At 51.9% G+C, this 23,184-nt stretch overlaps 11 protein-coding genes across 11 annotated transcripts; 7 read left to right on the top strand and 4 right to left on the bottom strand.

The window, feature by feature from the left end:
- Window positions 1–439: 439 nt before the first annotated feature.
- DL89DRAFT_267644 (uncharacterized protein) lies at window positions 440–2,443 on the top strand. Its single transcript, XM_040887587.1, has one exon. The coding sequence runs from the start codon at window positions 468–470 to the stop codon at window positions 2,397–2,399; it is 1,932 nt and encodes a 643-aa protein (XP_040743100.1). The 5' UTR covers window positions 440–467; the 3' UTR covers window positions 2,400–2,443.
- Window positions 2,444–3,865: 1,422 nt separating this feature from the next.
- Window positions 3,866–5,398, top strand: DL89DRAFT_257671 (uncharacterized protein; the record flags this gene model as incomplete). Its single annotated transcript, XM_040885549.1, has 1 exon — window positions 3,866–5,398. One exon carries the CDS (start codon window positions 3,866–3,868, stop codon window positions 5,396–5,398), a length of 1,533 nt encoding a protein of 510 aa, XP_040743099.1.
- Window positions 5,399–5,742: 344 nt separating this feature from the next.
- Window positions 5,743–5,973, top strand: DL89DRAFT_211214 (Elf1-domain-containing protein; the record flags this gene model as incomplete). The annotated part of the gene is made up of 1 exon (XM_040884199.1): window positions 5,743–5,973. A coding segment is annotated over one exon (231 nt), but the record flags the coding sequence as incomplete, so codon positions are not given.
- A 323-nt stretch (window positions 5,974–6,296) lies between these two features.
- DL89DRAFT_257669 (uncharacterized protein) lies at window positions 6,297–7,355 on the bottom strand (the record flags this gene model as incomplete). Its single annotated transcript, XM_040885548.1, has 1 exon — window positions 6,297–7,355. The coding sequence occupies one exon, from the start codon at window positions 7,353–7,355 to the stop codon at window positions 6,297–6,299; it is 1,059 nt and encodes a 352-aa protein (XP_040743097.1).
- An 883-nt stretch (window positions 7,356–8,238) lies between these two features.
- On the bottom strand, window positions 8,239–9,442 carry DL89DRAFT_267641 (uncharacterized protein). Its single transcript, XM_040887586.1, has one exon. It carries the CDS (start codon window positions 9,411–9,413, stop codon window positions 8,520–8,522), a length of 894 nt encoding a protein of 297 aa, XP_040743096.1. The 5' UTR covers window positions 9,414–9,442; the 3' UTR covers window positions 8,239–8,519.
- A 168-nt stretch (window positions 9,443–9,610) lies between these two features.
- On the bottom strand, window positions 9,611–11,441 carry DL89DRAFT_267640 (PLP-dependent transferase). The gene has a single exon (XM_040887585.1). It carries the CDS (start codon window positions 11,374–11,376, stop codon window positions 9,703–9,705), a length of 1,674 nt encoding a protein of 557 aa, XP_040743095.1. The 5' UTR covers window positions 11,377–11,441; the 3' UTR covers window positions 9,611–9,702.
- An 839-nt stretch (window positions 11,442–12,280) lies between these two features.
- DL89DRAFT_267639 (uncharacterized protein) lies at window positions 12,281–13,755 on the top strand. Its single transcript, XM_040887584.1, has one exon. It carries the CDS (start codon window positions 12,402–12,404, stop codon window positions 13,698–13,700), a length of 1,299 nt encoding a protein of 432 aa, XP_040743094.1. The 5' UTR covers window positions 12,281–12,401; the 3' UTR covers window positions 13,701–13,755.
- A 638-nt stretch (window positions 13,756–14,393) lies between these two features.
- DL89DRAFT_316814 (uncharacterized protein) lies at window positions 14,394–15,729 on the top strand. The gene has a single exon (XM_040891074.1). The coding sequence runs from the start codon at window positions 14,465–14,467 to the stop codon at window positions 15,479–15,481; it is 1,017 nt and encodes a 338-aa protein (XP_040743093.1). The 5' UTR covers window positions 14,394–14,464; the 3' UTR covers window positions 15,482–15,729.
- Window positions 15,730–16,342: 613 nt separating this feature from the next.
- On the top strand, window positions 16,343–17,716 carry DL89DRAFT_267638 (uncharacterized protein). Its single transcript, XM_040887583.1, has one exon. It carries the CDS (start codon window positions 16,405–16,407, stop codon window positions 17,443–17,445), a length of 1,041 nt encoding a protein of 346 aa, XP_040743092.1. The 5' UTR covers window positions 16,343–16,404; the 3' UTR covers window positions 17,446–17,716.
- Window positions 17,717–18,758: 1,042 nt separating this feature from the next.
- On the top strand, window positions 18,759–19,988 carry DL89DRAFT_267637 (uncharacterized protein). Its single transcript, XM_040887582.1, has one exon. The coding sequence runs from the start codon at window positions 18,845–18,847 to the stop codon at window positions 19,952–19,954; it is 1,110 nt and encodes a 369-aa protein (XP_040743091.1). The 5' UTR covers window positions 18,759–18,844; the 3' UTR covers window positions 19,955–19,988.
- Window positions 19,986–23,164, bottom strand: DL89DRAFT_160627 (uncharacterized protein). The gene has a single exon (XM_040883654.1). It carries the CDS (start codon window positions 23,113–23,115, stop codon window positions 20,017–20,019), a length of 3,099 nt encoding a protein of 1,032 aa, XP_040743090.1. The 5' UTR covers window positions 23,116–23,164; the 3' UTR covers window positions 19,986–20,016.
- Between the last annotated feature and the right edge of the window lie 20 nt (window positions 23,165–23,184).

Raw genomic sequence — 23,184 nt, 5'->3', positions numbered from 1 at the left:
GTTATGCGCATGGGATGCTCATATAATGCATTTCTTGGAGTGACAAATAATCTTATGGCCATTCTCATTCAGTCTAAATGCAAATTTTGTGACATATCTGGTTGCTAGTTTCACTGAGGAGTGATGCAGTGGTGCCATAAATCATTCACATAAAAAGCTGTTCACAATGATCTTTACCTACCAGGGATATGGTTTGGCTGTTGGTCTGGTTGCCAGGCTTCGGTTTTCTGGAGGACTGACCGCTGTGTTTATCCCGGCCACTGTGGCTCTGTTGGATTCCGTCAGCCGAGTATGAGTCGGAGACTGCTGGCACCAAATGGCCAGGTGTCGACTGGTGGAGGTAATTGGACACGTGTCAGTAGTCAGTAGTGACACCGTCAGGCAATATTTTTTTTGCCAAGAAGTCCTTTTTTCTCCTCAACTTGAACTTTATTCTCTATTCTCACAGCACGGCGCAAAATTCAAAAATGGGAATTCGAGAAAAGTCAGACTTCAATTTGCAATTCGTATCATTCAGCTGTGCTTTACTCGCACTCCTGTTCTTTGCAGCTGCAAAGAACTACACGCTAGATTGGCGGGAGCGGCGTGTTGTCAAGCGGAAGCTGAAAGAGGCACGCAAGCACATAGAGGAGATGGCGCAGACTAAAAAAGTTCGACGCAGGAGCATGAGCTTCTTGGACGAGCAGCCGGAGGTTTCAGATGACAGCAGTGCGGAGTCAAAGCGGTGGCAGCGGCGGCGCTGGTCGAGTGGTGCTTGCCGTGCCCAGTTGCAGTCATGGTCGGAATCAGAGGGGGAGAGCGATGACAGCAAAAATCAAACACCGCAGACAAGCAGGAGGCGGCGCGGGTGGAAGCGCTTTATTGCAGCGCTGCCCCTGATGCCGCTGGCCACAGCGTATGTGGTAGTGCGTCTTGGCTGGGATGTCTTTGAGCTGCTAGTGTTCTGTACCATCGACGCCTTGCTGAATGCTGCAGCACACTCGCTATCGACAGTGCGCACGGCTGCGGCAACCATGCATACGATTGTCACAGGGCTTGTGACTCGGCTCAATCTGAAGCAGCGCATGGTTGATGCAGCCATTCTTATCACCGAGACCACAGTTGTATGGGCATTCAATACCGGCCTGCCTGCCATCGGCTCGTTTATCTCATACTTGCTTGCGCGGTGCACTGACTTTGGCTGCTGGTGGCAAGAGACCGGTGGACCGGTGCTGCGCGATTTTACCGAGCTTGCAGTGTTAGACTATATTGTGCCTGCCTGTAGTGCGACTGCTGCGGGGATCTCGGCCACATATTGGCGGGTATGCTGGCTTGCTAGACAGATTTGGAAGGCAGCCAGGATTTTGAGCCGGGACTTGATGTGCGACCTTGTCTTATTGTGGCAGTGGATCGGCGCTGTGTCTGGCTGGCTGAAGCACCACCGGCATTGGCTACGACCTGTGCTGCTCATGCTGCTTCCGTCCTCGGAGCGGATCCGCATGGTCAAGGCATTCGTCAGCGGAGTGATGGCACCCTGGATCTGTACCAAGGCAGTTCTGGCATATGAGCGTGCATGGCGACCCGCTTTTCGGGTCTGTATGCTTGCAGGCGACTGTGCTATTCAGTTTCTGGTCGGATCCGCAATTCTACTATTCAGCCGAATCCAGACATCTACTGTTTGGGCGCGTCTTGTACCCTTGCTGAAGCAATCCAAGAATGCACTCATAGCTGGCATTCGACTTGTCAAGCATTTTTCGGCAACCGTGATTCCCGGGGTGGTGGAGGTGTATCTTCGCATGCAGGCGCTGCTGGCCAAGTATTCATGGCTCATCCAATACAGCCATGCTGCATATTCACGGGCCCGCGAAATGATATTGCCGAGGATGCAGGCAATGGCCGCCCATGCATCGCAGCTGTGGGCTTTCACAGTCTCGTACATGGGCCGGCTGGCCTCTGGAATTCTGGTGGCAAGGCTCAGACGTATTGCTTGGACCGTTGCTACATCGTTTTTCCGCCACTTGTGTGGTGCTTGGCAAGGAGCAACTGTGCACATGTCGAGGTTGTTGCAGCGACTCCAGCCGCTTCGATTGCTTGCGAAAACCCATGCGTGGATTCTGTCAAGTGAGCTCGTAAGCTACGTACACCACCTGGCGTCAAGCTATTGGCAGCAGTTGCTTGTGCACATCAGCACCATTGCTGCTGGGCTATGGCCCATTGCCATACAGGGATGGCGGGACAGCATCCAGGTCCTCGTGGAGATGTGTCGGCAGCTGGCAGCAGCGGTGGATTTGGCCGTGGCCACAATTGGTGACTTGATTGTCGACTTTGCCCGCCGAAGCACAGTTCACAGTAACAGTCTGTCGGGTCGCACATCCTCGGTGTATGGCAGTGACGGTCTGCCCGAGAAGAAGAAGCTATAAATACTCTTGCTGGTGCCTGACTGTTTACATTAGTTTGTTGTGGAAAATACCAATGCCTTTTATATTTGGTAATCCCAAAGTAACTGCAGAGTCGTCGCTCCTGCTGTTTTCATGACGTTATTTTGTGTGTCTGCCACTGGTCCCTGTGCTTTGCTGGAATAAGAGCGCTGGCCTTGAGCGCTGGCGCGCAAAAAATAACGTTTGCCATCTAAAACTGCCAGCCTTGTGGCTGACAGTGCTCTGGCTGATCTTCGCTATGTTGTTGCTCTTTCCGACTGGGGAGAGGGATTGGCCGGGCGCCAGCACATCATTGCCTTTATTTTCTCGTGTTCTTACTCGCGCTCTCCCTCCCTACCCGAGTGCTGTAATTTCCGGCCGATTCGGCTTTCTCTTGTGCTGGGATGGGCTATATTCTGGCAAATCCAGCATGGACCCAGAATAAAGGAAGCTTTTGCGTCCGATCCCGACTGCAAAAGCATCAGCATTGTAGAGCAACTGTGGTCTAAAAAATCGGTTGAGCTAACGCTACGAGCTTTGGCCTTATAACAGTATAAAGCTGCTCTTTCTGCCTCCTCGCGCGCTGGTGGATCGTCGGTTCCTGCTCACCCTCTTCCTCAACCTTTTTTTCCCCTCTTTCTTGCATATCCTGTATCTTTCACGGCTCGAGCCTGATTTTTTTTTTCTTTACGCGGCCATTTCTACTTACTGCTGCAACCAAGGAGCCAACCCGTTTCCAACCCACTACACCTTGCTTGAGTCGTTCATTTATTCCCGACACAAGGATCCTTATCATAGATCGCCAGGTACGTATAGCTTATAATGGCCGGATATTACTATGTGGTTGGACCGCATTCATGGTGGCAGCGGTGGCGGTCTGTTCATGGAGTGCTTGGGGCTGCAGGACCATGGATCAGCACAAACTATTCGCCGGATTGTGAATGACAGCCTTCTCCTCTGTTCCAAATCGGCTCTTCTATAATTGCAGCTTCACAGACTGTACGGAAATTGCGCGCTGGTATGGGCTGGGTGTAGATCCATAGCGCGGACATCGCTGATTTGTGGCATGCGCAGATGCACTGGGCGCATGCGTTGGCAGCGCTCCCCTCTTCTCTCTAGTCCATGGGAAAATCTGCAAATTCCTGCCAAGGGTGGAAACCAGTATTGTATTAAAGCTCTTTCCAGACCCCCACACGCGTATGGCGGGAGGGAGGCCATTCCACATGGAATGTGGCCATGATTTTGTGACTGAGGTCACTGGGTCCATCATCGAACAGCGGGCGCATTCTTTTTGAGTTGCTCCATGAGGGTTGCTGTGGGTTGTTTGTTCGCAGTCCCCCTTTCCTATTCCCCTACGAGCACCATGGCCAACGCTATAGCTATCCAGCTGTCTCCCTTTTTCATTTCTTCTGCCATCTCAGCTAACTACCACTTGTAAATAGTAATTATTTATATAGACGCTACCATCTATGTCCTTTTCACTGACACCTAAGGAGCAGAACCGGGTGGAAATCGCAAGGTTGCTTGGCTACCATTTGGACCCGATCGGAAAGAATGAGCTCGCGCTGCTCGTCGTGTTTGCATCCATCTACGCCATCGACCTGCTGGCCGTGGTGTTTCTGATATGGAACCGCAGCTATCCGCCATTAAAGTCAAAGAGCCCAATGATCATGGTCGGAGTATACATATCGTTTGTGCTGTGGTTTATTGGCGACCTGCAGGCCAATGGAATCGTCCATTTGAGTGGCACTGCACTGACAAACTGCAAGGCGTTCGGTGTGTGGGTGCGCGTGTTGCTCGGTGTCTGCACTGTGAGCTCGCTGATTGCCCTGCGCTCATACGGGTTGTACCGTGTGTTCCGGCTCAACCAGCCATTCAATGGGTTTGGCTTGTACCTGCCATTCATCATTTTCTGCGGCCTTCTCCTTATCTACGGCATCATCTCACAGGTGCTGTCGCAGAAGGTCACGATCCAGTACGTAGACATGCTGGATGTGTGTGTATATACGAGTGGATACAAGGCGTCCCTGTTTGCGTTCATCTGGGTTGCGTGGGTGGTTGTGGCTGTCATCAATTGGAAGATCCGTCGGATCAAGAGCTCCTTCAACGAGAGCCGTGAGATGGCATTCTGCTGCCTGGTAGTGTTTGCTGTCCTCATCTTCACTACCACCATGCACTACACGCACCCAACCTACCCGTTTAATGGTAAGCTGCGGCTAGTTACCACGGGTCTGGATCATATTGCATGCAATTTGGTTTGGTGGACCATCATGTTCACACCCATGTTCAACTGCATATTCCGCCGCAAGCAGTACCTGCGCCATTGGACCAAGAAGTTGCGTGACGACGGTCTGCAGCGCCAGTATGACGTTGTATCAAACACTACCAGTACAAGCATCCTTCACTCGACCGCACCCTTCAGCAGCCATGCCTACAACCCGCACGACTCATCATACATGTACTCGAACTCGCGCAATGTCGATTTTTACTACGGCGATGAGTTGAAGCGCAACCACGGTAAGGGCAGCAGACAGAACCGCCCCGACAGCGCTATTGACCCCATCAAGTACGGCAACCACTCGGACGTAAGCCTAGACAGCAGGCGCATGTCAACACACAAATTTATGCCCACACCCGACCCCTTCAACATCCAGCCTGTGTCGCCGGCTACTGCCACGACACTGACGAGCGGCGACGACCCGTTCAGCATCCCAGCCGATACTAGTGCTGAGAAAAATAATAGCGGCGTGCGCAGGACGCTACGCCGCAAGGGACGGCAGTCCGAGAACGCCTTGCAGAACCCATTGGTGATTCCGCCACACAACGCCCCGCACATGGCTCCGAGCTCGAGTCGTTCGCCACTGGGTCCGGTTTTAAGCCGCTCGCCGCTACATTCACCGATCACATATCCTGAGCCTGTCCACGCCGCCTTGACGTGGAGCCATGATGATGCCTCAGATGGCTTGAATTACCATTTGCCCGGAGACCGCCATCTTCTCTAAAATCTTGCCTTGTACCTTTTTTTACTGTTGCTAGCACCTGTCTTTCCTTCATATCATCGCATTGTTTTTTTTATTTCGTGTAAGAGTACCGACTAAATGTTTCCACAATAAAATAGCTCCATCTCCTTGTTTGGATGTAGCAGTCCGCCTGGGCTATTGCTACACCGGCAGCGGCGACGCACTGGTGGCCGGCAGCAGTTAGCATCCAAATTTTGCGATCCAATCCGATCCCACAACCAAGGCCTCTCTACAGTCCAAGAGTGTATTTTGCGTGCTCTGGGAATTCCAGAGAAAGCCAATTTCAACCCCACTCCTATTCATTTACACAGCCGTTCACATATACCATGGGCAAAAGAAAGTCGTCACGCAAAATCGTAAAGAAGGAAAAACCCAAGCTGGACACGACATTCGACTGTCTGTTCTGCAACCACGAAAAGTCTATTATCGTGTCTATGGACAAGGAGCACAAGGTTGGCAATTTGAAGTGCAAGGTGTGTTCGGCCACGTACCAGGCAGCACTGACCCACCTTAGCGAGCCGATCGACGTCTACAGCGAGTGGGTTGATGCTTGCGAAGAGGCCAAGCACAACGAGGACGATGATTACAGCGGGACCCCGCTGCCGTCTGCACGTGGCATGGAAGATTCAGCCGCAGCTCCCCACGACGAGTACGGAATACCAGAGCAGCTGTCGGATGGATCGGATGTAGACGACTTCTAAATACACTATTTGGCGTAACAGGTTGCGTTTCTTTCCCATCTACCCCCCTTGTAACTTTGCAGCAGCATTAGCAACGCACGATACATTAGTTTGCTTTTTATAGTCCACGAGAGGGTAAACTGCACAGAGCATGGCAGAGGTCTAACATTTTGGTAGCAGTAAGGATTGGGAGGCGCATCTTAGTTACGCGACTGATACGGCGAAAGCCTGATGGTCGAGTCGTTTGTGTGGTACACAAACATGTCTGCGCTTCCAGACTCGAGGTCCTTTTGCTTCTGCTTCTGCTTCTTTCCGATGCGCTTAAGGAAAGGATCGATAAGCATCCTGCGCTGGCCATCCCAAGCCGGATTAAACAGGAATACGAGGAAATTGAACGCGCCTTGTAGTGCGGGCATCAGGCTGGCTACAACGTAGAGCCAGTACGGCAGAGTGGTGACCGTGTTGGCAGCAAGTACCCAGCCCTGCGTGAAAATCGGCACAGCAGGGTACATGGCAATACGCATGATGACTGAGCGGATTAGTCGCTTGCGCTCCTTGCTCATGGATGAGGAAGTGAGGGTCTCGAGGCCATCATCGCCTTCAGGCATCTGCATGTACTGGATCGTGCCACGAAACGTGCTGAGCATCACAATATAGACCATAAATGACACTGCAACCAGGAATATTACGCCAGCAAACACCCAGCCCCAAAGGATAAGCCAGCTGTTTCGCTTGAATGTATTCGGGTCTCCGATAAAGTGGAACCCCTGCGAGTTGACCTTCCACTGCACGCCATCGTAGAGGTACATGATCGGGTGGGAGATCAAGAACCCGGCGACTAGACTGACTGGCTCGTACCAATACTGGATTTTGTCAGCAAGGTGCTTCTTGCGCATAACTACAGTCAGGATGAGGTGGATTCCGAGGCATACCGAGAGCAAGATGAACGACAGTACCGATCCTTTCATCATCCAGTTGATTGCGCGCAGATTAATCATGGGCAGAGACGTCATGAGCTGGTTGTCAAACGTGCAGACCTGGCAGACAGCGTAGATGACATCGCATACTGCAATCCACGCGGAGAGGCGGAACGAGGGGCGGTTGTAATAGAGACGGCTGTGCCAACAGGCGATAGCAACAACGAAGATGACGAAGATTGACGATATTATAGAGGCAATGCTAAAACCGTGGCCGACAACGGCCCAGTGACCAAGTACGCCGTGGGGGCCAAAGGGCGGAGAGGGAAAGCCATTAGCCATTGTGGTGTTTAAACAAGCTTGAAAAAGTACACAAATATAGACTGAAGCTAGTGGTTGGAGGAAAACAAGAAAGGTGAAGTGGGCAATAAGGGTATAAAGAGGTTAAAATATAAATGGTGAGGCTATTTGTATATGATAGGCATGAATAACAACAAAGAAGCGACAACTAGCAGCACAAAAACGAAAGGGCTGGTAGCAAAGACAGATAGGACATCTAAAGGATGGTGCTGCTTAATGATAAATATTCATATTTGAGGTGTGTTCTCTCTTGAGCGGTGAAGGTAAATGGATATATGAAGCCTGGACAATGGTGGCCATGCTCGCTGCCATTTATAGTTGTTCGAATCTGTGAATGGGCCCGGGTTGGCTCTGAGCCAGCATCTGCTCCACATTTGCGCTTGATGCAGACTCAGGAAGTGCACTCTTCTGCAAGCCTTACAGTGGCCGACGAGCGCCTGCCCAATCGCCCAGCAGGCGTGCTGTTCGCAGTTGCCGCGTTTTAGATTCATATTCGCACTGTAGACGGTGACAAATCTTCGCACTCTTTACCACAAAGGCCAATTATGAACGTGGCACATCCGAGGAGCTGCACAGCATGTCCAGTACAAGTTCACAGAGTGGAGCAAAGCTTGAGCAGATTCCAGCCGAAGTGACCTTGCAAGTGTGAAAGTGGGTGGGGATGTAGCATTGACTTATGAAAGAGGTGAGAAAGGATCACCAAAATAGTGCCAGCAATTATGAGCCGGTTCCAACAGCGAGAATCTTGGGACAGCGGTAGCGCAAATATTTCGCAAAAGATGCATTCTGAGTGACGGTGAGTATGCCAAAAATACATGTGCACACTGGTCACAGATGATGGATGGACATATTAGATGTTGATCATGTTTTATAGATTGGCGTTCAGACAATCAATACTTTTACGACACCGCCGGGCTGGGTTTGATCAAGGCTCTTAATTTCGTCAGAGGTAGGGAAAAGGCTGAGGGCCCGCTTCCCAGCCTGTGGTCCGTCGCGCTGAAAGAACAGGCGGCCGCTTTTCTGCTTCACAGCCTCCTTTGCATCTAGTGTGCATGAAAGGAAAAAAGACACAGCAGCTCAGCAACATGTGTATTTCAATTGGATTAGCTCCCCTTTTAAGAAAAAGGTATGGACACCATATTTTGTCTATTCTTGGTGCTCATGCTCTTGCTCCTGGGAGTGTTCATTGATAATGACAGGGCATTTGGTGATCAGGCCAAGGGGTAGGAGCCCTCGTGCGCAAAGGATCATGCATGGCACGTACACCAAGCAAGAGCCCCCAGAGACAAGCATCCATGGAGCATGGAAGGCTGCAAATAGAGCAGCCGCATACTTGGCATAGTCTGCATAATCTGCGCAGTCACCTAGAGCCAGTTCATCGACATCACTCTCATCTAGCCTGCGCGTATCAGCAGGTGGTGCTTCGGCAGGCACGACCGGCTTGGGGGAACGCGCCACCACTGCTGCCGTACAGATGCAGGCCATTGTCGCCAGTGGCATGAGCCATCTGTAAAATGTGTAGAAGCCTGGCAGCGTCGCAATAATCTCGTGCGTCACAAAAAAGGCCAAAAGACCTGCGGCCGGTCCGTAGTACTCGTAGTATTTCCGCTCGAATCTAGGATTGACAGCTCCGACTCGCGATAGCACATGGATCGATAGCAAAACGTAGGTAAACATGTACGATAGCTGCGTCGTCAGTAGCACGCGGCGTGCCATGCGAAGACGTATACTGGACGCGCTGCCGACATGGTCAAAGCCCAGAAGCATCATGTTGGCTACAGTAGCCACAATGTCGCTGCACGAGAGCCAGGGGAGCAAGAATAGTGATGGTGAGCTGTTTGCTGGTGCATCGTCCTCAAAGTAAACCCGGAACCGCCTTATTGTCTTGTAGCTGGATACCAGGGTGACAGCACAGAGCAGAGCACAGACTACTGCCGCCCAAGTTTCAAACACGTGGACCGTTTTGCTACTCCCGTCGCCCATTGCCGGCGGCTGTTCCGGTATCCAAACCGATCCTATGAACCAGAATCCCTGAGTCATGATTGAAATGGCGAATAGGCTAAAGGGAGAACCAAAGAAATTAAGCGATAATCTCGCAGAAACCTGCAATTTGCCTCATGCTTCTCATTAATACTAGGCTCATTGTGGGGATGACGCCGGCCGAATGGATCAGCGAGAATACGGGCAGAGGTAATGCACACACCCGGCCTGTTGGCTTGATAACGGTGGACTGGTACGGTGTTCGTAGCTATATATTATTCTCGCTTTCTTTCTACAAGACGTTGGCAATGGCGCATAAAGTACACTAGGCGAAGCATTCTCAGTGAGACTACTGGTGGTAGAGTTCAACAGATGCTCCCTCGATAATCGACAGAATCTGTTCCAATGTGCTTGTATCGACGGCCGGGTTGTTTAGCGGGATGCGGAAGAACGTAGGGATCTGGTATCTTTCACCGATCGCCTGGCCAGGCAATGGCTTGTACAGATCCACAGTAGCATAGTCAATTAGGATCTTGCCTGCCTTGTTGATGTGATGGCAGATTGCCTTGGTAACTTCGCCTAGGTCCTCCTCACCAATGCCATGAGGCACAAACCAGAAGCATACGCAGTTGCTCTGCGGCCGGGTGAATAGCCGCCATTGGCCCTCTGCGGTTTGCCGGGTCTCCACCATTGAAGCTAAATCCAGAGCCAGCTGCCGGGCGCGAACGACACGGTCGTGGAAGTATTTTGTCCCGTAGTATCTCCAGCTCACCCACAGCTTGATCGCATCTGGCCGCCGGCCACATCCCATGGTCGCGTCACCCACGTCCCAGCTGCCGCCCAGTCTCGCACAGGCGGCTGAAGCAGGATCACCGCCTACTGATAGCATATCGTCTGCGTGTGTCTGCTGGTGGAACAAGTAGCTGGCATTGAGTCCCAGCGACTCCTTCATGGTCCCGAGCCCATCGCGCATGATCAGGAACGAACATTGCAGGGGAACACCCATCAGCTTGTGCGGATTCACAGTGAGCGAGTTGATTTTCCCTGCTGGAAACTCGAAGCCTGTTGCCTCGCGGTCGCCAAACAGCACCAGCGGCGCGCCCCAGGATCCGTCAACGTGAAGCCACATTGAGAACTCTTCACAGATATCGGCAATTTCGGCCACTGGGTCGAACGCGCCAAGCACCGTAGTTCCGGCTGTGGCATTCACAAAGAATGGCGTGGCACCAGCGGCAATTGATTGGGCAACCAGATGCCGCAGTGCCTGTGGATCCATCCGGCCGTTTGCATCAGTCGGCACCTTGATAACGTTATCAAGGCCAATACCGGCTGCCACCGCAGACTTGTCGATCGAATAATGCCCATGATGGCTGGTGAAGACGACTGGCCTCACGCCTGCCAATGCAGCAAACCCACCAGTTTTGAGCTCGCAGAATCGCTGGTTGCGAGCAGTCATCAGCGCATGCATGTTCGAGTATGATCCGCCAGGGAATGTGAGTCCCGCCGCAGTGTCCGTCGGGAAGTTGGCCATCTCAGCGAGTTTCGAGCCAAGTGTGGCCTCCAGAACAGTGGCAGTCGGCGATGATTCGTAGACATGGGAGTTGTTGTTGAGCAGCGCTGTAAGTCCCTCACCGACCACCCCAATCGGCGTTGGCGATGCAAACAACTTGAACAAGAAGCCCTTGTTCCACGTGTTTGCTGCCGAGTCGCAGATGCTGTGAATGTCGTTCCAGATACCGTCCCGACCTACGCCGTCTTCGGGCAGCCTCAGATCGAGTGCTGCCAACAACTGCTGCGGCGATGCATTCTTAATGACGTCGGACGAGTCTCTAGCTGCCTCATCAACGTAGCCTGCAAACACATTGGCTGCCTCTGACAGCAGCGCCCTGAGCTCTTCTGCCTGCGACTCGGATGACAATGGTGACAATGGTGACAATGATGACAATGATGGCAATGATGACAGCGGCGATGGCCCTTTAGTAACAGTGCTACTGGCTTTCTCAGCGTCCTGGACAGGTGGCATCGTGATATGAAAAGTAGTTGAAAAAGCAAGTAGAAACCAGAAGAACGAAAAAATATACGGCTATTTTATTTTTTTGGGGTAAGAAATAGAAGAGCACAGACAGGCGGGCTTGTGTCCCGGACCCCAGCCAGCCCTTTGTGGCTGCTGCTGATTTTGGCTCATCTCCTAGACTGCTTGCCCCTGGCTCATAGCGAGTCGGTCTGGTTGGCTGGATCACTGGATTCAGGACCGCGTGCCGGCCACCATTTTCCAAGGGCCAAGTGCCTGCTCATTGACCTTTACGATTCCCCAGAAACAAATCTGGGCTACCGACAGCCCACAGACCCAGATGTATGCTGTATTTCACCCGGCCATGGAACTCCAGTGCTTGCCAGGGTCGCAGCGACCTGGCGCAGCATGTGGGTAACACTAGCCAGCTCCATCTCGCCACGTCGGCTACTGGCGCCTGGCTCAACTTCGACGGAGAGGCTGGGCAACGGCATGCTTCATGTGTGGAACCAAATACTGTCAGTGTAATTCTCGTTTTAACAAGCCAGGAAACAATGGACTGGAACCCCCTTTTCGACCAAAGTAATGCACGCATTGTGAAAGCATCCAAAACAGGGAGGCTTTTCTGCTAACAGACCATGGTCTATGTTATTGGGGAGGAGACACATATTATCGCCCGCTTCTTGTTGTCCTGACTTCTTGGTTGTTGTTTCTTTTGCTGACAATCTGCTTGCAATGGTGGTTGCAGTATTGAGCTGCTCGAGTCCGCCACGCGTAATTGTCACCTTTAGTATTTCGACGATAGTTGTTTATATTTCTGCAGCCCACTCTGGCACAGCCGGTTGAAACTTTGAAGAAAAATATATTGGTGCTAGCCGGTCGGCGTCTGCCTGGATTCCCGGTTTCGCCGCCGCATTTACCCTCTTCTTTTGATTCCATTTCTTCGAATATCCGTCCTTTTTATTTCCTGCATACATCTGATATTATAATTTGGGCACCGTCACCCCTTTCCTTAACGTCCTCGGGTCATTTTAATAATGCAGTTCGACTTCACGCCGGCAGAGCACAGGCGCGTGGAGATTGCAAAGGCGATCGGTATCCACATGGACCCCATCGGGCACAAGGATCTGGCAATGATTATATCCATCAGCATCATCTACGCGTTCAACCTGAGCTGGACTGCATTTATGATTAAGAACCGAAACTACCCGCCGATCAAGTCAAAGTATCCGAAGCTGATGGGCATCATCATGGTCAGTCTTGCCATCTGGTTTATCGGCGACCTGGTGCTTAACCAACACGTCCACGTACGGGGCCCGGTTCTCAGTAACTGTATTTGGATGATAATCTGGGTTCGCACCTGCTTCGGGTGCTACGCTGTCAGTGCCACCATCGCCTTGCGAAGCTATGCACTATATTGCATCTTCCGCCGTAGCCGTGCCTTCCGCGGTAAATATCTGTATGGCTCGGTGACTATCGCAGTTATTCCCGCTGCAGCCCTGATCATTGTGTCGTACAGCCTGCCCAGACACTCCAGTGCATACTATATCACGATGATTGAAATGTGCAGCTTGAGCCATCTCCTGCGCGGCCTGGTCCAGGGGGTACTGTGGCTGACATGGGTCATCCATGGATGTATCCTGTTCCGGCTGCGGAACATCACGGCGTCGTTCAATGAAAACCGTGAAATGGCTGTCTCGGTCATCAGCGTCTTTATCTTGCTGACATACAATACCGTCATCCTCTATGCGTACCCGCTATACCCAACCATGACGAGGACTCGTCTGTCCGAGACGCTGCTGAACCACCTGCTTGGCACTGCGCTGTGGTGGTATATTATGTACTGCCCCGTGCTCATGTGCGCGTTCCGCCGTGAGCAGTACCTCAACGAATGGAAGAGCAAGCTGGTACGTGATGGACTCCAGAAGCAGTACCAGATGACTCGCACTGATCCGTTTGCCGACTCCGAGATCCAACCCGACTGCCACCCCACGAAGATTGTGACTATCCCCCGTGCTATGGCAGCTGGCCTGAACAACTACGACCCACGCATGTCCTTCTCGCGCCATAGTGTTCAGGAGCAGAGCCGGGTCATGGGAAACAGCCTGGACCAGCAGTGGTACACAGCCGAAGACAACCAGCAGTGTGAGAGCATCACCAGCGACAACTGCCATGTTGACGATGACCGCTCAAATGTTGTGCTCTTCTCACCACAGCGTTCTCATACTCAGCAGCTCAACCACCTTGAACACATGAGCTCGACTACCACCGTCAATGAGAATATTGGGGATCTGTCCCAATATAACTTCCCTATCCCGGGTAACAAAAACAGCTAATGTTCCTTCCTTGTTTCCCTTCATATACATCTGTGACCCCTATAATATATTCGTTTATCTTGTGCTTGTCGTAGTCTTATTGTTTCATTTTTCTGAGTGCATTGATTATGTCGTAATGTCTGAATGCACTTTAGTGTGTTCTAGCGGCATTGTGCTAGCTAGATAATATTTTGCTGCCTGCCCGGCACGCCCGACCCGAATACCTTGAGATGACGTTTCTTGTATATGCTCGTAACATGTCAGTATTTATTCAATTCCTTTGACGCTTCATCAGCGTGAATAAGAGGGTTGGACACAGCAAGAAGTTGGCTAGCGAGGGACAATGCATATATTATACATGTTTTATAGGATAGGTCCTAGAGGTATGGCCCTTTCAGATTGTAGTATTGTGTAGTTTGTGTGAGATACATAGAATAAATGACCGAAGGTGACAGCAAGTGGCAAATGCACCACCCTTTTACCACCAATTTGACGTTTGTAAATGAAAACGAGTACTATTTGAATCAAGCAAACAAAAATGGGTGTTTGTCAATCTGAATTTATGTGCTTCCTTGAAGCAGCCTTCATCTATCAGGCGCCATACATGGCCACAGGACGACCCCCATGCTTTATACCGCTGCTTGATCCTGCAGGTGTACATGCTAGTAAAAGGGTGCTGCATACTTATTTCCCTCACCTTTACCTACAAGCACCCCTCCTTGCTTGCATTCCTACCCGGCATCTGCACTTACACCTTTACTGTCCTTTCTTCCCCTTTATTTACTATGTCATTCACGTTCACTGAAAAGGAAAAAGGGCGCGTCGTATTCGCCAGCCTTGTTGGAGTAACCTTGGACCATATAGGAAAGGCAGATCTTGCGACTATAATAGCCATTACTGTATTGTACAGCGTGCAGTTGCTCGCAGTAGTATACATGGTACTGAACAGAAACTACCCGCCTATTCGGGCCAAAGGGGTGCTGACGATGACATGCGTTTATATCTGTGGGATCAGCTGGTTTATTGGAGGACTTGGAACGCATGAAGTGCTCCACCTGTCCAACAAGTTCTGGTCAAATTGCACGCTGCATATTGTCTGGCTACGCCCAGTAACTGGCGAGGCATTTATATTCAACCTGCTCTATCTGCGGTGCATCCGGCTATTCTTCAAATACCAGCTCCACCGCCCATTTGAGGGAATGTGGAAATACATGATCACCATCACATCCTTTGCTATCCCAGTCATCTGTGCAGTTATAATAACATTGCTTCCCAAGAAGGAAACGGTAAGCTTTGTGGATGTTCTGGAGATATGCAACATGAGCCCGAGGTTTAAAGATGCTTCAACAGCACTGAATTGGACAGCACTAGGGACATTTGTTGTCGGCTGCCTTCTTATACACCGAACAATATGCTTCTTTGGCGAGAACCGCGAGCTCGAAGTTGGGTGCATAGCATTTATCGTCGCACAGCTTTACCACACCCTTGTATACTACAAATACAACCTCTACCCTAGTCTGCTCAAGTGGAGGCTGTCTATTATATTGGTTGAGCAGGCGGCTGTATATATCGCTTGGTGGACAATTATGTACAAGCCCCTATATCAGTGTCTGGTCCACCGAGACGAATACATGGTAGAATGGTCGAAAAGAGCCGACCCAGTGCCTTCTCTGCATTCCAAGTCTCCGACTGAAGGAGCACAAACCTCAGGTATACAGATCCAAGATCACCAGGCGGCGGTTTCACACAACTACTTTGTAAATGGGTCTACCAAAGTTAGCGTCAGCATTCAAACTGAGTGAAAATGCAGTGCTCGAGGACTGCTTGGTTGGCACAACAAACGTTTGGCCAGGCAGTTCTGTGACGCGGTCTCCAGCCTTAGAAATCTCCTCAGCAAAGAGTGCTGTGGTTGTACGTCATAGTATGTGCACACATATAGTGTCTTTGACGCTCATTGATTTACTGGTAGGCTGTCCCAACCTGCCCGTTCTGTTGGGTAGGGGGCGCTGAAATAGGAGGGTGGGAAGGACCAATATCTCTGAACGATTGGCGCACTGTTTGTAGCCGAGGTACTGCAACCTGTTCCTATTAATGCATGATATGTGAAAACTACAACAAACAGCACGCGTCAGAATCCTGGTCCAACTGTCAACTACTGAGATAATTCTGGCGACATCAGCGAGGTGAGGCTTTTGCTCAACTAAGCAGCCAGTCTGATGCCAATCCCAAACGCTTGCCTTTTCAGCAGCCGGCGATCCGCAGCTTCCGGGGTTTCTATTCTTGTATTGCCCCCGAACATTTTTAGGCGGCGAATCGGAACGTACTCTCGCTTCGAGGCACGGCTTGGGTGTTCAATACAGCCGCCCCACCAGCAGGTGGGTTATCTCTGTGGGATAGGTGGAAATCCAATCCTTTTGCCCTGTCAGTGATGATTTTCTCGGCTTGCCAGCCTTGTTGTTGTTCGCAATAATGGAGATCTTTGGCACATGGTGATAACAGCGAGGGATTTCGCCTCACGCTTGGCATGGTGCTAGCGCACCGCAAGAGCGTCGGCGACATGTTGGGCACAGCAAAAACTAGGCCTGATCCAGGCCTGTATAAAAGGAAATCGACATGGCATTTCTCCCACACAGCCAACCTGTTTTTCATCTGCTCTTTGGTATCCTCTGTAAATTACTTCCAACACTTATTTTTCTTTCATTCAAATCAGATCTATTCTGCAAGGATGGCTGCAGTGATGGATGCTGCTGCCCAGCTAGCAGAGCGCAGTCCTAGTCCTGAAAGTACAGCTCAGGGGGCTGCGAAATTGACTTTCGACGTTGACCCGATCGGACCTATGGATAAGGCCACGATCATTGTCGGCGCTTGCTTCTACGGCTTCACATTCCTTGTGCTTGTGTATGCGTTTGTCAACCGCAACTATGCGCCCATCCGCGCCAAGAACTTGATGCTTACGGCCCTGGTGTTTGTTGGTGCCGTTCTGTGGTTTGTAGGCGACATTGCAACCAACGGACATGTAGAGTTGATTGGTGTATGGTCGAGATGTAAAGTGTGGTGTCTGTGGTTCCGGGTATTCTTTGCCTACACGTTCAGCGCCGCAGTTGGAATCCGTGCATACGGGTTGTACTGCGTATTCGTGCTACACCGGCCATACCGCGGCATCGGGTTTTATGCGCCTATTGTTGGCCTGTTTGTGATGTTGCTCATCTTTTGCGTCACCTCCCAGCTTATTAGCGACGAAAAAACTGTCATGTATGTCCCCGAGCTCGAGATGTGCACGTATGTGTGGGGATTCCGTGGCGCTTGCCTGGGCTTGCTGTGGCTGATCTGGCTGTTTGTGTTCTACTTTGTCTTCAAGATCCGCAACATCCACTCGTCCTTCAACGAGCGGTGGGAGTCCATCATCTGCTGCACCTTGGCGCTCGGTATTGACCTGTTTACCACCCTGATGCATACCATCAACCCCCACTACCCGCTGATCATGCGGTACCGCGTTGCCAACACGTTCTTCGACTTTTGCATGGGCAACTTGGTGACATTGGTCATGGTTTTCTATCCCGTCGTTCAGTGCATCTTCAACCGCGAGGGATACAAGCGCGAGTGGATGGCCAAGCTGCAGGCGGACGGGCTGCGCAAGGAGTACAAGGTCTCAACAGACAACCCATCGACAAGGCGCAACTACTCGGTCATGGATGAGGAAGGCGACAGCAACTTCCAAAAAGAACACGGCGTTCTGGGGCGGCCAGAGCATGGTTATGTCGAATGATGACGCCAACTATAACTTTGAGTCGCGGCGCGTCCTCTAGCACACATTGCAGAGAGACCTGCGCTGGGTGCTGCACTGTATGGCACGGATACACACATGCTGGCTGTATCCTGCAGGTTCTTGCACCCTGGCATCGAGAGAAACGTCTTCAGCTTCCTTTGAAGTGTTCTTTCCCCCCACCGCAATAATTACCCAACTTTCCTTATTGCCATGCCTTCTTTGGCTTGTCTTTTATGACTGTTTGTATCGCATAAATAAAGTCTGGATCGACGCTCACAGTCATTGTTCTTGGCTCTCGCTGTCATTACTTGATGCCGCGGACGGATTGCCCAAAAGCAGCTCTCCAACCCGTGTATTCCTTGCAAACTCCTCACGGACCTTTGCTGATCACCCATTGGTCGTGCGTTCACTACAAGCTCATGGCCAGTTTTGCATTGGTAGAGGAACTCACGCAGCAAGAGCAGAGGTGCGCATGGAACTAAAAACCGGCTGACCACATGGTTTTTTTTTAGCTTTCACATGCGACCATTTGCATGGACAGGCCCGCTATCTACCAGAGGGCATCAGCCGCGCATAGTCTCTTGCCACACACAGCTGCGTCAGACACATGCTTGGAGCAGTGAATTCCGACAAGCATTTGGCTGGCAGAGCCGCTGTGATGATCTGCTTGTTGTCCAGACGGCCGGCCATGCCTTGGATACCAACCACCTCCTTTCTAACCACAGACCGGCGGCCATTCCTGGGCGTTGAGCACAGACGGGGTGGAAATTGCCTTGAATAGCAATATTTGGTGTTGTGGACCGAAATGAGATTATCCCCGGCTTTTGTTTGTTTAGCCCAAATATGACGACTAATAAAAGTTTATAGAAGCACTGGTGTCCCTTGGTGTTGCCAAATATGTAGCTGTGTCGGTATATGCTGTTGATAAAGACACGAACGGAGTGTCATCGCTGATCCAACTGCCTCGTATAGCAAAAGGCACTGTGGATCGAATTTTGCGCTATACAGGCTTCGGTAAATATGGCCAGCAGTTTAAGGCCATACTCAGCCGTGGGCATGCATCCGTCGCTTTCTGTTGGCTAGAGGAGACCACCCATGGGGCCGCCAGCCATGCACACCTACTTGTGTAAATCAGCCTGAAAAATTCAACCATACTGGCTGAGGTGGAAATCTCAGGTCGTTTATCAATATGCGCCGTGAGCAGAGAGAGCGAAGGACTGATTCTAGGGACCGCTGCTCTGCACCAGCAACTCCGCTTTATAAATAAGGTGGTTTCCCTGCCACCAGCATTTCACCACCCCAACTAATAGCCGCTGTATGATACTCTTCGGATATTTACTTTCTCACTCTTTGATCCTTTTATTTGCGTTGTCTTTAGATATCGTTCCGTAGTAATATAATGGCCCCATCAGATGTTGGCAAACGCATGTCCGATACTGAGCTAGCCCACGTGGCTGAGCTCATGGGCATGAGGTTTGACCCGATCGGACCTCTGGACAAGATGACGATAATCTGCGGCGGCGTGTTCTACGGCGTAACGCTGCTGCTGCTGATATATGCAATCATCAACCGAAACTACGCACCTATCCGTGCCAAAAACGTCAGGCTCACGATACTAGTTTACATTGGAGGCTCAATGTGGTTCGTCGGTGACATTGCAACTAACGGCCACGTCGAGATGATCGGGGTCTGGTCAAGGTGCAAAATCTGGTGTCTGTGGTTCCGCGTATTCTTTGCATATACATTCAGCGCCGCATTCGCCATCCGCAACTATGCGCTGTACCGGGTGTTTGTGCAGCACCGACCATACCGTGGACTTGGCTTCTACACGCCCATCATTGGAATGTTCGCTACGCTGATTGCGTTCTGCCTTACTACACAGTTTATCAGCGACGAGAAGACTGTCAAGTATGTACCGGCATACGAGATGTGCACATATGTGTGGGGCTTCCGTGGAGCTTGCCTCGGCTTGCTATGGTTAATCTGGTTTGTGGTTCTGTACTTTGTGTTGCGGATCCGCAATATCCACTCGTCGTTCAACGAGCGGATAGAGTCCATCATTATCTGTTTCCTGGCGTTCTCGACAGTGCTGTTTACCACCCTCTTGCACACGATCCAGCCCGAGTATCCACTCAATGCCAAACTGCGTGTTGCCAACACCTGGTACGACTTCTGCATGGGCAACATCTCCATGTGGGTCATGCTTGCATACCCGTGCTTCAACTGCATGTTCAATAAGGAGAGGTTCTTGCAGCACTGGACAAGAAAGCTGCATGCAGATGGACTGCGCAAAGAATACCGCGTCGAGACCACGGAGAACAAGTCCAGCCTGCCACTGTACTCGGCGTTCTCAGAAGACCACAAAGGCAGTGACGGTTACCAGGAAACGGCACGGTACTGGCGCGAGATGCAGTTTTCGAACCCGCAGTCCACAGCCGTCGAAGACTTTGAGTACCAGAACCAAGTCGCAGAATCCATGCGCTTCACACCACAGCGGCAGGTTTTGTAATAGATGTTTGTTGTTTAGTATAAACACTTTGAAGCATGGCATCCTCACCCAGAAAAATTATCCTACAGAGAAAGTCGCTGCTGGGCAGCCTGGATTAGCGCCTGCGGGTCCGCAATATTTGTACTGGCATCTGACACTGCAGCAAGCTTGGCCAGCGATTGTTTGAAAACCAGATGTGGCGGGAATTGGCCGGCAGCGTTTTTCTGTAGAAGCTCGTTCTTGGTTGGCGGCATCACAAAATCGCCGGGCAGCCGGATGCCCTCGGAGGCGAACAGGAGGCCCACCCACTGCTCCTTGGACCATCCAAGAATTCCAAACGGCAGGCGCCTTTCCATGGTGGACGGCCCGTGATCTCCAGCCTGCTCAGTGGCCAAGCGGCAAATAACGTGATCAATGAGGTCTGGCACAGGCATCGACTTCCACCCATCGAGCGACTCCTGGTTGGCGGTTACTCTGGCCAGTTCAGCCATGTCCAAGAACAGTAGCGGCCGCATCATGCGCAGTGCGTGGTACGATGCTCCCACATCCGACAGCTTGGGTTTGGGCTTGCCCGTGAAGCTGCTTCGGTGGCGGGTCGGCGATACTGCCTGCTGCGTGCCCGAAGCCTGCAGCGATGCCGCACTATCTGATGCAGCAACAATCTGGCTGCATGCAAACTCAAACTGCGTCACCTCGCCAGTCAGCCGCAGCCTCGCCTCCTCTGTCAGCGGATACGTCAGACAGACCGAGCGCAGATACACCCGCAGGTAGCGGTCGACCATGCGCATGACCTGCTTCTGGCATTCGACCTCGAGGGTCTCGAGGATCTGTGTCTGCAGCCACTGTGCCGCCAGCTCCAGTGGTCCCAGTGTACCTTCCGCCTGTTGGAACCGCTTGATTTCGGACAGCTCTGCATCGATAATGCATTGCTCGATTGCCTTGTCAGCAATGCCTAATAGCACACCGGTTTGTTCCGTCACGAATGTACCCAGTTCACGCAAGCACCTGTCCAGAACAGAGAACACAGTCATCGATCCAGAGTCAGACGCCGAGCGTACAGGGGTAGACATTGCTGTCACATCGACCATCGATGCAGTACGGGATGACTGGTTGGACGAGGGGCGGGACAGCCTGTTAGAACGGTGTGCCAAAGACCTCAACCGCGAATGCCGCGGTGGTGTCGATGTTGCCGCTGCCACCACCGTAGCTATGCCAAACTCACTATCGCACATATCCGACAACCCCTTGCGCAGACTCTCGACCGAGTTCACCAGGCCAACGTATGATTTGGTGAGCGGATGAGCTGGTGACGTCAGCGGATCTAGAACATGCGGGTTGACCGTTACAGTTGCGATCTTGCTAGTGGTGATCTCAATGAATGTCGCTACTGCCGACGACGCAGCTTCGGCAATCGCACAGCGCAGTTTGACATCCGACTTGGCCATCTCGAGCTCTGTCGAGATGCTACGTACCACACCAGCAACGAGCTTGCGGTTCGGCACAATGTTGACCGCCGTCATCATCTCAAGCTCTGTCGGACCCGACGCATTCCCAGCCAACCCCGCTTGCTTGTTGCCCTTGCTTGTTCCGCGCTTCCAGCTCTCCTGTGCGTCAAGCAGGCCAGGCGGCGGTGGCGGCGGGTAGCAGCGCTTGACAGCATCGTCGATGCGCGTGGCTGCCTTGGAGACATACTCGCTTTCGAATTTGCCCAAGAGCTTGTCCCACAGGATCTGTGGTCCTGGATCATCATAAGATACGCTTTGGGCTGACAGAATTGGCTGGCCCACAAAAGATGACCGGCGGTGTTCAGCATCAGGATCCCACGACGACATATCGACAGCAACGTCTCTGGCCACGGATGTGACTCCACCAAGTTTGGGCGACAGGATGTGTTCGAGCTTGGGGAAGAACAGCTGGACCATGCGCGGATAGCTGTTAGTCAGCGTCTGGCGGATGACACTCGAGTTGGTGCACGCCTCTTCCAGCTCGGCAGCCAGTGCCGCGACTGCCGTACCCCACCAGAACGCCAACACGCGATCACCAAGCCGCTCAACAGCCAGGTCCAGAAATGACACGCCGGCTGCGTTGCTGCCGTCGGCCTTGGAATCCAGTGCCGATACTGATACGTCAAACCGCGGCAAAGTATCGCGCTTGCGGGCAAGCACCCGCTCGAGTGTTCGCAGCTCGAGTCCGCGCACTAGCAGCTCCCCAATCAGCTCCTCAATCGTCGACCACACCACCGATGTGATGCCGATCATGTCGCTGCCGTCAGCACTAGTAGCCTTGGCATTGTGCTCACGGACATATGCCTGGATGTACTTTGGATCGAGTTTGCCAGATATATGCTGCGCCCAGTCCACTGTATACTGCCGAACTTTGCCTGCAACTGTATTGGCTAGTGTGCCCAGGTTGAATAGAATCTGGAGGCCACTGGCGATATCGCTCTGGTTCTGCCGCTTCATGCCTGTATCCAGCATGCTGCCTGCCTCATGCATTGTCAGCTCGCGCCGCTTGCTAACGACACTCGCCATCGCATCGTCGATGACAGTGATCCCATCCAGATCGCTACTACCAACCAGCTTTTCAATATCAAGCAGTGTCAGCGCCGCCAGCGGATAGTCTGGCTTCGGTCCCTTGCCATTGTCGAATGCAGAGTCTGGAATCTGCACCACTAGTCGCCGCACCAGCTGAATGAACTTTGACGTCGACCTCACATATTTTATGGCCGCCTGCAGGTTGCTCGACTGGTTTGTGTACATCAGTGCCTGCTCGTACGGCACCCGGATCTTTGCTCGCAATGCGTGCATGTACGACTTTATTTCGCGCACCTGCTCCTCGATGTGGCCCAGTGTCGAGTCAACCGCCTTGACACCGATCACCTGCCGCAGCAGGTCTTCGTGCGAGTTCAGAATCGTCTGCTTCATCAGCGTCTCGAGGCTGTCGGCTCTATTTGCCAGCGTCGCTATGAGTTGGTCGATTTCTGGTGGCGCAGCTTCGTTGCTGCCCTGCTTGCCGCCCTCACTCACTACCCGTCGTGCGTAGTGCATGGGGTCGAAATCAGAGGAGAGAAACTCGGCGTACTTTGCTGAAAACTCTGCCGCCTCCGTAGGCCCAGCAGCTGTCGAATTCGACTCTACTAAATTCGCATCTGTATCCACAGACTCTGCAATCGGCGTCGCCATTCTGGTTTTAAAATTATAAAGTAGGCAAGTAACTGAAGATACTAGGTGAAGGAAAGGGAAATCCCGGCC

This window comes from Linderina pennispora (genome assembly GCF_002104995.1).
Source record: "Linderina pennispora strain ATCC 12442 chromosome Unknown DL89scaffold_7, whole genome shotgun sequence".
NCBI classification, from domain to species: domain Eukaryota; kingdom Fungi; phylum Kickxellomycota; class Kickxellomycetes; order Kickxellales; family Kickxellaceae; genus Linderina; species Linderina pennispora.
The sequence above is the reverse complement of the archived record's forward strand: the minus strand, read 5'-3'. Positions and strand labels throughout refer to the sequence as shown.

Excerpts from the sequence above, each read along its gene's own strand:
- DL89DRAFT_267644 (XM_040887587.1), top strand. The coding sequence starts at position 468 with ATGGGAATTCGAGAAAAGTCAGACTTCAATTTGCAATTCGTATCATTC.
- DL89DRAFT_267641 (XM_040887586.1), bottom strand. The coding sequence starts at position 9,413 with ATGACTCAGGGATTCTGGTTCATAGGATCGGTTTGGATACCGGAACAG.
- DL89DRAFT_267640 (XM_040887585.1), bottom strand. The coding sequence starts at position 11,376 with ATGCCACCTGTCCAGGACGCTGAGAAAGCCAGTAGCACTGTTACTAAA.
- DL89DRAFT_267639 (XM_040887584.1), top strand. The coding sequence starts at position 12,402 with ATGCAGTTCGACTTCACGCCGGCAGAGCACAGGCGCGTGGAGATTGCA.
- DL89DRAFT_316814 (XM_040891074.1), top strand. The coding sequence starts at position 14,465 with ATGTCATTCACGTTCACTGAAAAGGAAAAAGGGCGCGTCGTATTCGCC.
- DL89DRAFT_267638 (XM_040887583.1), top strand. The coding sequence starts at position 16,405 with ATGGCTGCAGTGATGGATGCTGCTGCCCAGCTAGCAGAGCGCAGTCCT.
- DL89DRAFT_267637 (XM_040887582.1), top strand. The coding sequence starts at position 18,845 with ATGGCCCCATCAGATGTTGGCAAACGCATGTCCGATACTGAGCTAGCC.
- DL89DRAFT_160627 (XM_040883654.1), bottom strand. The coding sequence starts at position 23,115 with ATGGCGACGCCGATTGCAGAGTCTGTGGATACAGATGCGAATTTAGTA.